This window comes from Crotalus tigris, unplaced genomic scaffold, assembly GCF_016545835.1.
Source record: "Crotalus tigris isolate CLP2741 ecotype Arizona unplaced genomic scaffold, ASM1654583v1 scf7180000021131.477146, whole genome shotgun sequence".
Lineage (NCBI taxonomy): Eukaryota > Metazoa > Chordata > Lepidosauria > Squamata > Viperidae > Crotalus > Crotalus tigris.
The window spans coordinates 220438-234857 of record NW_024098363.1 but is presented as its reverse complement, the minus strand read 5'-3'; the positions used below and the strand labels follow the sequence as shown (position 1 = coordinate 234857).

The following is a 14420-nucleotide window of genomic DNA, read 5'->3' as shown; positions in this document are numbered from 1 at the left end:
GATCAGAGTATAAAATGAAGTAGTCAATATAACTAAATAAATACCTCCAAATCAAGCATCTACATACCAACTGGGAAGTCATTTAACTACAGTAGGCTTCTGCAGTGACTTAATGGACTTAATGGAGTTCTTTATCTTGTTCTCTTAAACATTGTCACAATTATTTTAGTTAAAAAAAAGTTAGCATTCTTTTTAACAAAGCAAGTCACTAGCAATTATGACCACAGATTCTAGACTTCAGATTCTTGAAGAAAAGATTATTAATATAAATTTTAGTAAGATGCAGAAGTTAGAAATGTAACTACAAACAAACTAATTGAGATGAATGTAGTAAATCAAGAAAAAGAGTTGGTTGCATGTTTATTCTTCATTAGTATGTTAGCCAGGTTAATTGCTGATTCATACTCTGACAAGTTCTGGCAGAACAATGGAAATATGTATCTGCCTACATAGCTAAAAATAAGTGGTTAAAAGATATAAATAAATAAGTGAATTATTTATACCTGTTCTAGGACAGAATGACAAGTAGCTCTGCTGCTGTTCATTGTTGCAAACAAAACAGCATCATGGATGGTCACAAAGAGGTGACAAGGCTCAAGACCTCCTTCTTCAAAAACTCCACCAGTGCAAATGTCATCATACACTTGAGCTAATGAAAAAAGATAAAATTAAAATTACTGATTGCTATTGGACAAGGATTTCCAAAATCTTTTAAATAAATGGTGTTTCAATACAACTCTATTGTTGCATCAATCTGATGCTCATAGATTGAACAGGAAGCCTGAAAGAACTACACTGCCCCTACATTGTTAATGAGCTTATTGAGCATTATAGTCAAATACAGTTGATTTTACATAGCAGACAATTTTTCAGGGAACAGGAAAAACCTGTATCACTCAGGACTGGCTACATAATTTCTCTTCTTTGAAAGAAGATAAATTTTAGCTCTGGCATGACAAGTCAGCCAGCTGAGCATTTTGGAGAATTTAAAATTGTCCATCTCTATATATGTTACTTTTGGAAGTCTTGTACTATGTAAACTGCCTTTTGGCCTGATCTTTCACCTATGGTTGAGTTTAAATTCTTAAGCTATCTTGCATTTTAAAAATAACCCATACAACTCATATGTTTGTGCATGCATATTACTAGAAGGTTATCTCAAGTAGTTTGATTTCATTTCTGCTCTTTTCAGGAGTAAATTTTTTTCTTGTCGTAGATCAGTAAAGGTCTATTTAAAGTGTTTTTGTCTTGAAAAGAACCTCTGACTCAATGTAAATTTATCAGTTTTGTATTTGTTTTTAAATGCTAAAAAAAAAACAGGAGATAGCAAAATGAAACTATTGCTGGAACTGTGATTTTCCAGTCCTTGGACTATGCTATATTACATATGTAAACCCACATGTGACCTGATATACTAAGTCAGTGTTTCCCAAACTTGACAATTTTAAGGCATGAGGACTTCAACTCCCAGAATTCCACAGCCAGCAACGCTGGCTGTGGAATTCTGGGAGTTGAAGTCCACATGCCTTAAAATTGTCACGTTTGGGAAACACTGTACTAAGTGAACATTCAACTTTTGATATTTGCCACTAGAAATGGTTCTGCCTCTGGTTAAATGGAAGTCAAATGAAGTTAGATATATTGGTTTATCTCTTGACCAACAATTACCAAGCAGCTTGTTCTAGAAGCTATGCCATTAAAGTTATTAAAATATTAAGTATCCATATTTGCCTTATTCCCCATCCTTTCAATTGTTTTACTTGTCTTTCTATATTGAACTCTGAAAGCATGGATTCTTTATTAATCTGTAAATCACCCTGGGCATTTTTTAGCTCGAACAGTATCACATTTTAAATAAATAACTAATTAAGAACAAAATTCTTACCAGATATATTTGCAAGAAAGACTTTAATCCCAATCCTTTGATAGTTGGTACATAGCTACACAAGAAAACAAAATGAGAGAGATGGATTGATTTTACATAGGTTTGGCCTTAGCATTTACAAGCATTCATTTAATATTCAGGAATTATATATCATATATTAAGCTCATTTTTTTTCTTAAAAAAACCAAAGACAACACAGCACTGAATTTTCCAAAGTGCCCAGTTACTAGTGATGCAATATATAGTCTAAACCCAAATATGTAGAATGGGAATGGAAATGATAAGGCTTACTTTTATTTATAAGGTATATGTTTGAAAATGAAAATAACATTGTACTTGGTATATAGAACTGAAGCCACAATCTGCATCTCCTTATTCTGTGGCTTGCTATATACTTAGCCAGAAAGTTAAAATAACAGTATAAAAACTCATATTTTATTTACTGAAGGTGCAGTATTTGTTTTTTGTTTTATCAACAGAATGTTAATTGTTACTTTGGTTTCATAAATAATCTCCTGGCTTCTCATATGTGTTCTACAGAGACAATATCTCATTCTGACTATACTTAGTTGTCAACTTTTCTAATTTGCAGCCAGGAGTACTTGTATCAAACTTTAGTCCCGATTAACCTTATTTAAACAGGACATTTTAAAGACTGTAGCTTCAGTGAACAAGGCAGTTTCCAAGAGAACAACACACCTTTCCCAAAGCTTTTGTACCCATCAGATCCACAAAGCAAACTCCACTCATGTCAAGAATAATGGTGTGGAAATTAACAAAAGGGGGTGCTATGCTCATAGGATCAATACTGGAGGCTGGAATAATGCTGCAGTTGCTGTTCCTATGATCAGCTGTGCTTCTTTGTTCACATGAGGTATTATATGGACTTAAAGACTTCACAGATGGGTTGAAGACAATATAGGAGATGCTGTTGCCATTGGCAGCTGTCTGGTTGTTATTGGTATCTGTTGGAGAAGTACTTTCAAAATCCTTCTGGAGTTCTTGCAGAGACACGGTCTGTAACAAAGAAAAGTAGTTATTTTACAAATGTGAGCCAGGTGCTCAGAATATTTTATGTGTGATAAATATATGTGTAAATTTTTTCCCGTTCTAGGATGAAAGAAAATTCCATTTTTGCCTAGCCGTAGGAAACCTCACTTATAACCTGGATAACTGCTTAGTTACCTTGTCTTTTCTGAAGATAGATTTTAATTTGCTCGTTTTCTGTACTGCTGCTGTCACCTTTTCTTGATTTTTCACAAATTTTTTTCTGGCCAAGTAGACTTTGATGGGATCCACGCCAGTCTGTTTAGGGGATAAAGAAGTAGTTAGCTGCATTATCTTTCTACCTGGATTTTGGGGATATTTGAATCTCAACCTGGCATATAAATAAAAAAGTATTATTTTTTATGTGAAGACATAGAAAATAAAGCAGATGGCCTCTACATAATTAATTAATTTTTAATATTATATAACCCTACCAATATCTCTCTGGGAAACACTTAGGAAAATTAAGACAGAATTTTGCAGTATAAATATTTGTCCACGGACTGCTTTTCCTTTCAACAAACTTCAGCAAGCAGACATTATATTTAAAAAGTTTAATGCCATCCTTCAGTAAAAATATTTTTAGGGTGGACTAATAATAATAGTACCATTTCCCCTATAATAAAGCACTAATAAAGTATTTAAACTAAAACGTGAAGCAGTGTATAAATAAGCACATTGTAGTAATAAAAAGACTTACCGTAAGGGAAATAACAATATATTCACTTTTTATGAAAAAGATATCAGAAGTGTCAATTTGTCTCCTCTGTGTGGGTGTGCATGTGTGTGCGCACGCACGTGGGCAAACACGCACACGTGTGAGTGCACATGCATAGATGTGTGCATGTGTATGTGTAGAGAAATGATCCAGCCTTTTGTTTCCAGTTTGGATATGTTTCATTTGGATCAAAATTTCTTACCTTTGCGATAACTTTCTCCCTGAATATTTCTGAATTGGCAAAGTATAGTGGGGAGCAGTAGGTGACAATTTTAATCCCTTCTATTTCTTGAACCTACAAAACAAGAGTGACAAATTTCAATAACAGAATATTTCTTGGGACCAGCAAAATGAGTAGGAAGAAAAAGAAGTTACATTATACTTTGTCTTTTTAAAATAATAATATCAACAATAATAATGGTTATTACTTTTCAATCACAGGTTAATTAGTGCAGCAAAATAAGGGCTATATGTTTGATGCTGTATATAGTACAGATATATAACCTCTGTAGATAAAATGCTGCAATTTCAGGAGTATTTCAGATTCTGATAAATTTGTGACAGAGAATGAAACTTGGGTTTTTCCAAAGTAATTACTGCATTTTTATTTTTTTAATGTGATGAAAAAGGGAAGCTGTTTGATGCATGAAAAATAATATCAATTGTATTACAGAATTTGATTTAATTTTAAATATGGTAATTATCTTCCCTTTTCTGGTTCAGGCTGGAGCAATGAAAGTAAAGGCAAACAAAAGAGCAGAAGGGTTTTATAGTTCTGCTTGCTTTTTTCTCTTTAATAAAGTAAAATCTCATCCTATGCCATTAAATAATCCCATATCCAGGCTTCAAATAAAGATCTCTGTTTGAAAGGATGGCTTACTTTGTTGGTTTTTGGTTTACATAGCATCTGCTATAGTTCCGAATATGCTTCAGCATTATGTGCTATGTATGTAGTTATGTATTAGAGAGAAATGATTCATTTATGATGGAAAGCAATCGTGAAAGGCACACAAGAAGCAGCCACAACTTAGCCTCCATTCCTCTGGCCGCTCCTGGAAGCTGTCCACCAATGCCATAATGCCACTATAGTACATCCAATTCTTTTTTTGTTGTTTTAAAAACTTTTTGGGGGTGAATGGGTAAGTTAAAAATAGGGATGGGAGCTGAAGGCAGCCCAGAGGAAAACCACTTCCATTCTAACTTTTAAAACTATTACCAAAGCCTCTTATTTTCCAATCGCATAATGGCACGAAAAGTTTTGGTGGTGGTAGTCAACAGTGCTTTGGGCGGGGTGAAGGCAGAAAGAAAAAAGAGCTTAGGGTAGACCTTTGGTATTAAATTATCTTATTGCATTTAAACCATTTGCCCCCAAATGTGTGATATGGTCTCATGAAACCTAACATCAATCATAAATGGGTCCTCCAAATTGTGTGGTTATATAGAGAGTGGCTTGATTTTTTAATAATCCCAAACTATTCACATGAGGAACATAGGAAATCTAAGGATAAAAGAGGGACTTTTTCAATATTTTTGAAATAAGAGCCAGTAACAATAATGTTGATTCACAGATCATGAAGCCATAATATTGTTTTAGCATTTTGCCTCTCAGTTTTTAAAATATGGCTTCATTAGGAAAGGCTGCACATCATATCCAAACGAAGAAGTTTTATAGTTTAGCATTATGTAGAAACCATAATCACTCAACAAAGTCAAATCACATCAATATGGAATGAGGCTCTTTCGTTGATTCCATTACCTTGCTGTAGACTTTGGGGTTCTTGTATATATCAGTAGAAGCTACAGGGCCAAGGACAGAACCATTGCGACTGGGAAAGAAAATAATGGAACATGAATGTTAAATAACAGGTAGTTAACAGATGCAGTTTACAAAAAATATGATACACCCAGTAGTAAATGCAAAAGAGGAGGAGGATTTAAATGAATTAGGCACAGTAGTTTTACAATATGAAAGTGTGGTTGTATCTGCAGTTCTATTATTCTCCCTAGTAATAATGAAGTGAGTGGCCTAGAATTTTGGATGTACCAACCAGCACACCCAAAGACTGTTAGATTGGGAATAACAGAACTGGATTTTCAAAGAAAAGAAAATGTCAATGGTTTTCAGGAAGTTTGATTAAAAAAAGGAGAAGATTGCAGCCACAATATGACTGAAGTTCCATTGCCATTTATTTTAGATGCACTTTCAATGCAAATGAAAAGCAGTTGAACTTCAGTCACACCACTGTGGCCACCATCTTGATTATTTCTCCCAATACCCTGCGAATTCCTCTGAAAGAAGTGGAAAATATGTGTGAATCAATACATTGTCTGAAGCATCCATAAAAAAAATTCAGTTTGCTTTCCCCTTTATGATCTCATGATAAAGTTTTATAGATATATTTCAAAACACCCAAATACACTGAATTAAGAATTGAAAATGAAATAACTATTGTGGAGATAGAATGGGATGAAATTTCATGGAAGTGGATATTTATTACATGTGGAGCTGGATATTTATTACAATACTCTTGCATTCATAGTAATCACAAAGATATACCTCACAAGTAAATAATCACAGTACTTAATCACAAGTAAATAGCAAATATCACCAGTTGAGGGCAGACTAATGACAAAGAATTATCTTCTTAAAACAGTGTTTTTCAAACCTGCCAATTTCAAGATTGCGGACTTCAACTCCCAGAATTCCTCAGATAGCATGCCTAATGCAGATAGGGAAGCCAGGATCAGCATTGGCAGCATCACATGTACACTGTTCACTATTGTAAATTCCTACTGTAGAAAAGTTTCTCTCTATTGGTTTGTTTATTTACTAGGTAGTGAAATTCTCACAAAGTGGATTTTGCCATCTTAATTTCATGAATGGAAGTACTTTATAATTCTTCCATCTTCTGATGCTTTGGACTGTAGACAGGAGAAAAAAATATGTCTTGTCCTGTACCATAAACTAAACTATAGGATTTCTGTGCTGTTAGAAACCAGCACCATTTGCCTCCTAAAAATTACTTCCCTGGGAAGGAAGAGCAATGTAAAGTACAGATCCATCCAATATCTGCTTTCCTCTTCTTTCCCTACTTTTTTTCCTCCTTTTGTATGATGTCCGTTAAATAATGGATAGGAATTATTCCATTTTACCATAATCTGTCCAGAACCTAAAACATTGTGAATACTTCCTAAATGTTTGTTTACCAGAATAGCAATATTACTGCATAATCACGTACGGATACTCCATAGACCAATCATGTTTTATCTGGGGCTCAAGAGAGGCTAGTACAGCACTCAAGACTGCTTTTCAGAAGTGAAATCATGATGTGGAAAAGGTTAGTTTAGGTCAATAAATCCTGTACTTCTTACACTGAGGAATTTCCCTTGTGTAAAATGGCAGAAGTACTTTCCTATTCCATCCTTGGAATATGTTCACAGGAAAGATAGATTAGCAGTTTATTAACAGTGGGCAGTTCCTTCATGATTCATTGACATTTTGACATAAATTATGGAAAATGTCTCTACTGATGCATTAATACTCACAACTGGGTGTGGAAAACTACCACCAGGATGGAAAAACCCACTCCCACAGCGAGTCCAAAAGGCAAGCCTAGGAAGAAAGCTGATAGGAAGCTCACCACCCAAACCATCTGTGGAAAGACAGAAACACAGCAGGTTATTTCCTTGCACCGAGCTCAAGCTTGCCGAAGTGGATAAGGCGGAACATGTATTTGAAGCATACCTGCATAGCTATGGCTTATGGAGACAACACTATTGCCTCTAGATAATTCAAGATCAGGTGCTCTAGAGGCATCACTAATATATATTTGAAAACTAGAAATGCTGAAGTCAAGATTCTGGTTTTTTTTTTTTGTAAAGATCAAGATTGTAACCTTGCCCTGCATGAGAATAGCTGAAGTGCAAGACAATTTCTGTGAAGTGTTAATAAACACCAAGTCAAATTCTAAGACTACATGCAACAACCATTCTTTTCACATATTTGCTCTGCAGCAATGAGCAGTAGCATCTCTCTGTATATTATTGTAGAATAAATTTTCCCTTTCTTGAAAAATGCCCAGACAGCATCAGAAAGCACTAATATGATCTTTCCCAATTTTCCATTATACTGACCAAGCATAACCACTGTAATAGTTTCTATTTCCCAAGAGGAATGACTAGCAGAAATGTGTAACAGAAGACATTTGTGTTTGAATTTTCCTTTTTCCGTCTTTACCCTCTTTTCTCCCTGATTCTTCAAATAACAACGACGGATTAAACTCTTTCATTGCTCTTGGAATCTTTCCAGCAGAAAAGTTAAGTATCAGTGCTTTAAATCAGAGATAAGTAACTTTTTCCATTTGACCCTTTTTTTCTATTTTTAAATTTGTTCTGACCACCAAAGATTATGGGGATACTATTCAGGCAGGGGGAAACTTTTGTAATTTTGAGGGAGAATTGGATGGTTAGGGTATAAAACAAGCCGTGCAGGATATTAATCAAATTTATTTTACACATTTGTTTGCTAACACCACAGAAATGTGTGCTGATCAAAGGCAAGATTTGGTGGTGCTTTGTGGACTGCAAAAATGGGCCAGGGAAGGTTGCAGGAACCTTCGGCTAGCCTGCTTGCCTAGTTTACTTTAGATAAAAAGAATTTAGTTGGAGCGGAATTCCAAGAGTTACAGAATCAATGCCTCTGAATTTGCAGGCTGATGTGAACCATCCTCTACAATGCTAACTGAGCATAAATTTATGAAATTAAAAGGCAGGATCGCCTTTTTTTTACTAATGAAGCAATTTCTGAATGTATGTATGTATATGTAATCTAGTGCTATACAAAATATCCAACAGCAAACATTTAAAGATTTGCTTTTTCCATGATAAAAAATTTGGAACATTTTCTACTTTTGTCAATAGAATTTATTTCAATCAGCACCTGGTACTCTTATCGTTTTCTTGTTAAGGTCTTTTCTTCAATCAGTGGAAGGTCATCTATGTTCTAGTACTCAGCTCTCAGTATGTTCTAGGCCAGTGGTTCTCAACCTGTGGGTCGGGACCCCATTTGGGGTCGAATGACCATTTCACGGGGGTCACCAAACAATGTAGTCCACCATTTCCCCCCCTTTTCCTTAGCTGTGCTACTCCCTTTTATTCTATTGGCTTTTGAAAGCCAATTGAATAGAGTCTAATTCTATTGGCTTTCAAAAGCCAATAGGAATTGTCCAGGCTGTCTCTGCCCTGCTGAGCCCGCCAAAAGTCCCATTCTGCAAACGGTGCTGCACCAGTTGAGTAGTCCTCGATTACGACCGGTTGAGTAGTCCTCGACTTATGACCGGTTGGGGGTCACGGCATTAAAAAGGTTGAGAACCACTGTTCTAGGCACCCCTGGAAATCCCTGAGATCCTTTCAGGGGGTATGTGACATCAAATAAATAAATATTTTAAAATGTCTCCATTTTAATTTCTAATACAATAAATATTGATAGATATAACCTACAGAAGCCTAAGCTCTTTGGGGTCTTCAATCATTTATAAGAATATAGAGGAGTCCCTAAGCTGAAATGTTTGAGAACCACTGTTCTAGTAAATCAGTTACCTTATGGAAATTTGGGTAATTTGCTTCTAGTCTCATATCTGCTATCCATGTTCTCAGCTAAAAATCTTCCCATGTTAATTAATCCTTTTTAAGCTATGTTGATGTTTAAACTCAACATATGCAATAGGAATTCAGGTCTGAGTAATACATATACCCTAGCTTAGTTCAACTTTAATTTTTGTAATATCAGCTCAGATATACTTATTTACATCCATGCATAACTAGTTATGAAGTCACAAAAAATTCTTTTATTAGTAAGAAAAAATTGGTATCTGGTTAAATGTGTCATGCAACTTATACAATATGCCTTTTGTGAAATATAGTGCCTTTAAATAAAAAACGTGATTGAAATACTTCTCTGTGACAAGTGGATTACATTATTTTAACAAAGCTTCTGAATTTTTTTTATGATAAGATTCTAAGAGGAAATTCTGATGTATAGAATGCAAAAAATAAACACCTTTCAGTATAAATAAAATATTTTTGTAGGTTTTTGCTAATGTTTTATAAAATAGTGACTTAACTTACATGAAAAGGTATATTCCCCTTTCTCAAAATATTCTGATACTCACACAATCCAACTTGCTTTTTTTCCAGAGGTAATATGGATCAGTCAGTTGCTTGAGAGAATTCTTCAAATTTACAGCTATCAAAGCTCCTAGAACTGCCTGTGATGGAGATTCATGATGAAATGAATGACAAAATCTGCACAATTATGTAGGCAGCCCAGTGTATTGCCTGTTTATTTGTAAAGAGCTAGGAGAAGTTTATAGAAGCAACCCAAAAGAAGTATATTTGCCAAATAATGTGAAATGGAATGTGACTTAGGTCTTTCAGATATGGGCTGCAACCATCTGGGTAACCACCAGATGGCAGAAAACACTACTCTTATCTAATGTTTTAAGCCAAATGTTTTAAGCCCAAATTTGGCAGCTCTAAATATGAAATATGTCTCCTTCCACAGTACTTGATCAAAGTACTGTGTTATCATTATCACAGTCCATATTATCATATAGAACAGTACTTATGGACACAGATAACAGAATAAAGAAAAGTAGTTGCACAATCATACGCAAATATTCTTCAAATTAAGTCTCAATAAATATAAGACTTAATCCCAAGAAGTGTATGTAAATTGCTGTCCTAATATGAGGGGCACCTAGATTTTTTTTAAAAAGCTTATTAGTTTGTTATTTCCAGATCCTCTTTCCCTTAAGCAAACCCTTTCTTGAACTTAGTCACTTAGTTGCTTTCTTATGATTATATGGAAACCCACTTACAAAGGTTTCTGATCTTTCCAGTCCCCATGACCCCTAGTCTTATTGTGTTGGGATGATGAAAAAACAGTGACCCAAAATATTTGATGTGTGCATGTGTGTCAGTGTTAAATAATAACTGACTTTTTGCTGGTTGTATTTCAGCTTCCAAAATCTATAAAAAACTACTATATAAAGGAGGATGGAATTTTGGTGCAAATAATACATGAGCAAGGGGGATGTTTTGTAGTATTTCTACTAAATCTAGTTTACAGCTTTTGTCACTGATTTTTTTTTGGGGGGGGATTCCTATTTTAAAATAGAGCAGTTTAGAAATCCTTTTGCTTGAGGTGGTCCTACTTCAAAGGCAATTATAGTCAACCTAAAATCTAAAAGGCAACTTGTTTAAAAGTCAAACAACTTAGGATATTTTGCCATATAATTTGCCCTTGACCACAAGGAAAGTTACAAGTTGTTGACCACCTTGATCTTCATTCCAGTTTACAATGTCTGAAAATCATATTTACTTATTTATTTATTTATATACATGTTTGTTTTACAATATTTCTGTGCCACCCAAACATGAGATTGAGTAGCTTAGCAGTATAAAGCAGCCCTAAAGTCAAGGAGGAGAATGGAAATGTCCTAGTTTCTTGGGAAGTGGAATAGGCAGCATGCATTAAAGTTCAAATGTGTAGGAATGGGCAGATTCTGTTTGAAGCAGACAACCCAAATGAACCCAAGCCATGAAGGCCATTATACATAATAACTAGCATCTTCAATTGTACGGGAAACCTGTTAGTAACTATAGCATTGACTGAATGAGAGGTGTCTGTGAATCATCTTTTAACTGTCAGCACATGGGCCACCACATTTTCTACCATTCTTTGAAATAACTTCAAAGGCAGCCTCATGTAGACCACCCTACAGTTGTCCAACCATGAGGTATTAAGGATGTGAATCACACTAGCCAGAGCATGTAACTCTAAGAACAGCGAATTCTGGTGCGTCAACTAAAGTCAGGTGAATATTCTCCTGGTAGCATCGCCCACCTTCTATTTGAGCAGGAGGCATGAATCTAAGAGAACCCCCTGATCATGGATCTGGGTTTTTTAGGGGGGGGGGTTGTAATTTCATCCAGAGGCAAAATTGGAGCTTCTAAGAAATCAGATAATTTATGGGCAAATTGTTACTGCATCATGTAATAGTTAAACCTGAGTTTGTTTTATTCCCTAAGTTTATAGAAGTTTGGTCAAGGTGTGTTGTTGCATCTTCCATTCAGTTATTTGTTTAAGTTATTAGTATGTCAGTTCAACAGTCCTGAATTTTCCTCTAAAATTTGTAATTTGGCAATTAAACAAAAGTGCAGTTCTCCTGTTTAAATCTGTTATGAAAATGTTTTAAAAAATGAGGCAATAATTCTGATAAACATCATCTAAAAACTGATCTAGTGATTTGAATATTTACCTTTGGAAGAGGGCTAAGATAGCTCCCCAAAGACAGCATGGTTATCATTACCACCAATGCTACACAAAAACTTGCCACCTGAGAAGAGAAAAATAGCTTATTAAAAAAACTATTTGGAATTATGTCATAGTACCTTCCAGTGTAGGAATAAAAATCAGAATAACTGATGAAAGGAAGTGTCATGAAACAATGTTAGTTTCCTGTCCTAATTTATAACAATGCACATTTTAACTTGTCCTAGAAATCATTGAAATAATAGCTTCTGCTACTGCATTAAAGAAAAATCCCATTTAACTGAATGTTAAAGCAGTTCCCAGAGAATGAAAACATGTAATGATATTAGCAATTACAATAGCATTTAAAATTATATACCGTTCCATAATGCTTTACAGCATTCTCTGAGCAGTTTACAATGTCAACATATTGCCTCCAGACAACCTGGCTCCTCATTTATGACCTTGAAAGGATGGAAGGCTGAGTCAACCTTGAGCCGGTCAGAATTGAACTCTTGACTGTGGGCAGAGTGAGCCTGCAATACTGCATTCTAATGACTGTACCACCATGGCTCCATTCATATTCTCATGAATAGGAAGTGGAGTTCTTAACTTTAATTAGGATGTGGCTAAGTTATGTGTTTCTGTGTTTTGTCTTTCATTGTACAAACCACTTTTCAATGGATTGCAGTTTCCCTAATATCTCACGCCTCAATTAAACCTCAAGAAAAGACACAACAAAAAAGAACCTCAAAGATCTTTTTCAGATTAGAAGGGATGGACAACCATCGGGATTTCTGGGATTTGGGGGAAATATGGAATACCAACGTTCTCCATCACCTTGCAGCAACAAAAAAAATCAGTTTAAAAATACTAAATAAATTCTAAAGAACTCTGGGAATTAGGCTGAAAAAGAACCTTCTTTTGCAGCACAATTATTTTTAACTACATTATTCCCCCAAAAAAAGAAATGTTATGTATAAGCTAATGAAGTTGAATGAATCTCCTAGAACTATTACTGATGAAAAATACCTCATTATATAATATTTTGAATCTTGCTTGAATTTAAAACTGAGAGTGCTAAAGAAATAGCAAGTGCTAGCTGGCAAACTGGTGTGGTATAATGGAGCAGAATAATGAAGAGATGGGATTCCAAATCAGTAAGACGGTCTTAGCTGTACCACTTCATCTCCATCCTATAGTATGGGAACGGTAATACCGACCTACCTAGTACAATTAATTAAAGCAGTGATAAACATCTACAGTTTTAAATATTAATTATTAGAGCTGTCCAATACTTTGGATTTGGTTCTTTAAAAAGTGCTTTGAAAGGCATGGGTTTGTAAAGGTAGCATGTGCCTGCAACTCCTTCAAGCAGCCACATCTTTTTCTGGGTTCGCATAACACCTTTCCGGAACTGAATCTAAAGAATTGCATAGCTCTGCCATATATCACTAGCAGAATCTACTTTTCTGGGAGTTCCTCATCCTTCTGGCCACTTCTTTAAGAATGGCAGTATAAATTAAGTGATCTCTAGATCTTGCTCAAATTCAACACTCAGCAGCCCCAACCACCATGGTCAATTGTAATATGGAGGGCCAGAATTTCCCAGCTATATCTTACAAATATTCTGTATTAATCTAAACACGACTCTAGAATAATGGTTTTAGGGAGGATGCTGAGAACTTTAACTCTGTATTCCCAGAAACATCTTAAAGAGTGAAAAAATGTCTAGCATTTTTTTCACAAATAAATCTTTTCATTATGGAAATGACATGGCAAGCAAATGATAAACAACCTGAGATTTTCCACCAGCTCCATCCACAGCTAAGGTGACTGAAAGCGCACAGCAGATCACATGGATTTTAAAAAAGGATCCAAAAAAGTTACTGCAGCCCAGGGCCAACATTTCCTATGGAGACAATGGATTAGTCAGTTAAGGTTGTAGAAAACATCAAGCCGTTGTCCTTATGGTAAGTTTCTTTTGGTAACACTTCACTGGAAATAGAAATAGGTCAGTCATTAACCTAAATCTGGTTCCTCATTTGTGGGTAACATTATTTATACAAAGACTGCCCCCATTAAGTCTTCAGAATCTGCTATCCCATTGCAGGAGAATCATTCACCACAACACTCCACGAGGATTCTTTCCACTAATTCCAAAATTATCCCAGGATTCTCTGGGTCACATCAGTCACATGTTTGGAAACTTTCAAGCCAAGGCAGTACTATCTGCCAATTTAAGTCTGCCACCCAAGTGAATCATCTTTTCAGCCACTGGGGTAAGTGACAGCATGTCATGCAGAAATGGCACAGCTGGCTGTAGTGATTGCTTAAAAGGCCAACCTTGTGCAAGTTAGTGTACATGACACCTCGATGGCATTCTCAGATGACATCATTCTGAGTTACTCTTCAAAGAAGTTTGATTAATTAGACTAAAAATATTTACAAATTAA

General features: G+C 35.3%; 1 protein-coding gene and 1 long non-coding RNA gene across 2 annotated transcripts in view; one reads left to right on the top strand and one right to left on the bottom strand.

The window, feature by feature from the left end:
* LOC120320047 overlaps positions 1-14420 on the top strand; it is a 122899-nt gene that overhangs the window by 49227 nt on the left and 59252 nt on the right. The gene's annotated exons all lie outside the window — the stretch shown is intronic.
* The window catches only part of SLC26A9 (solute carrier family 26 member 9), a 58599-nt gene that overhangs the window by 5476 nt on the left and 38703 nt on the right, over positions 1-14420 (bottom strand). The window contains exons 10-19 of the mRNA XM_039369466.1: positions 13763-13876; positions 11972-12049; positions 9821-9916; positions 7197-7303; positions 5407-5476; positions 3853-3945; positions 3071-3190; positions 2585-2902; positions 1886-1940; positions 504-649 (exon numbers count right to left, since the gene is read on the bottom strand). Coding sequence (XP_039225400.1) covers positions 504-649; positions 1886-1940; positions 2585-2902; positions 3071-3190; positions 3853-3945; positions 5407-5476; positions 7197-7303; positions 9821-9916; positions 11972-12049; positions 13763-13876 — 1197 coding nt within the window. The remainder of the gene's footprint in view (positions 1-503; positions 650-1885; positions 1941-2584; positions 2903-3070; positions 3191-3852; positions 3946-5406; positions 5477-7196; positions 7304-9820; positions 9917-11971; positions 12050-13762; positions 13877-14420) is intronic.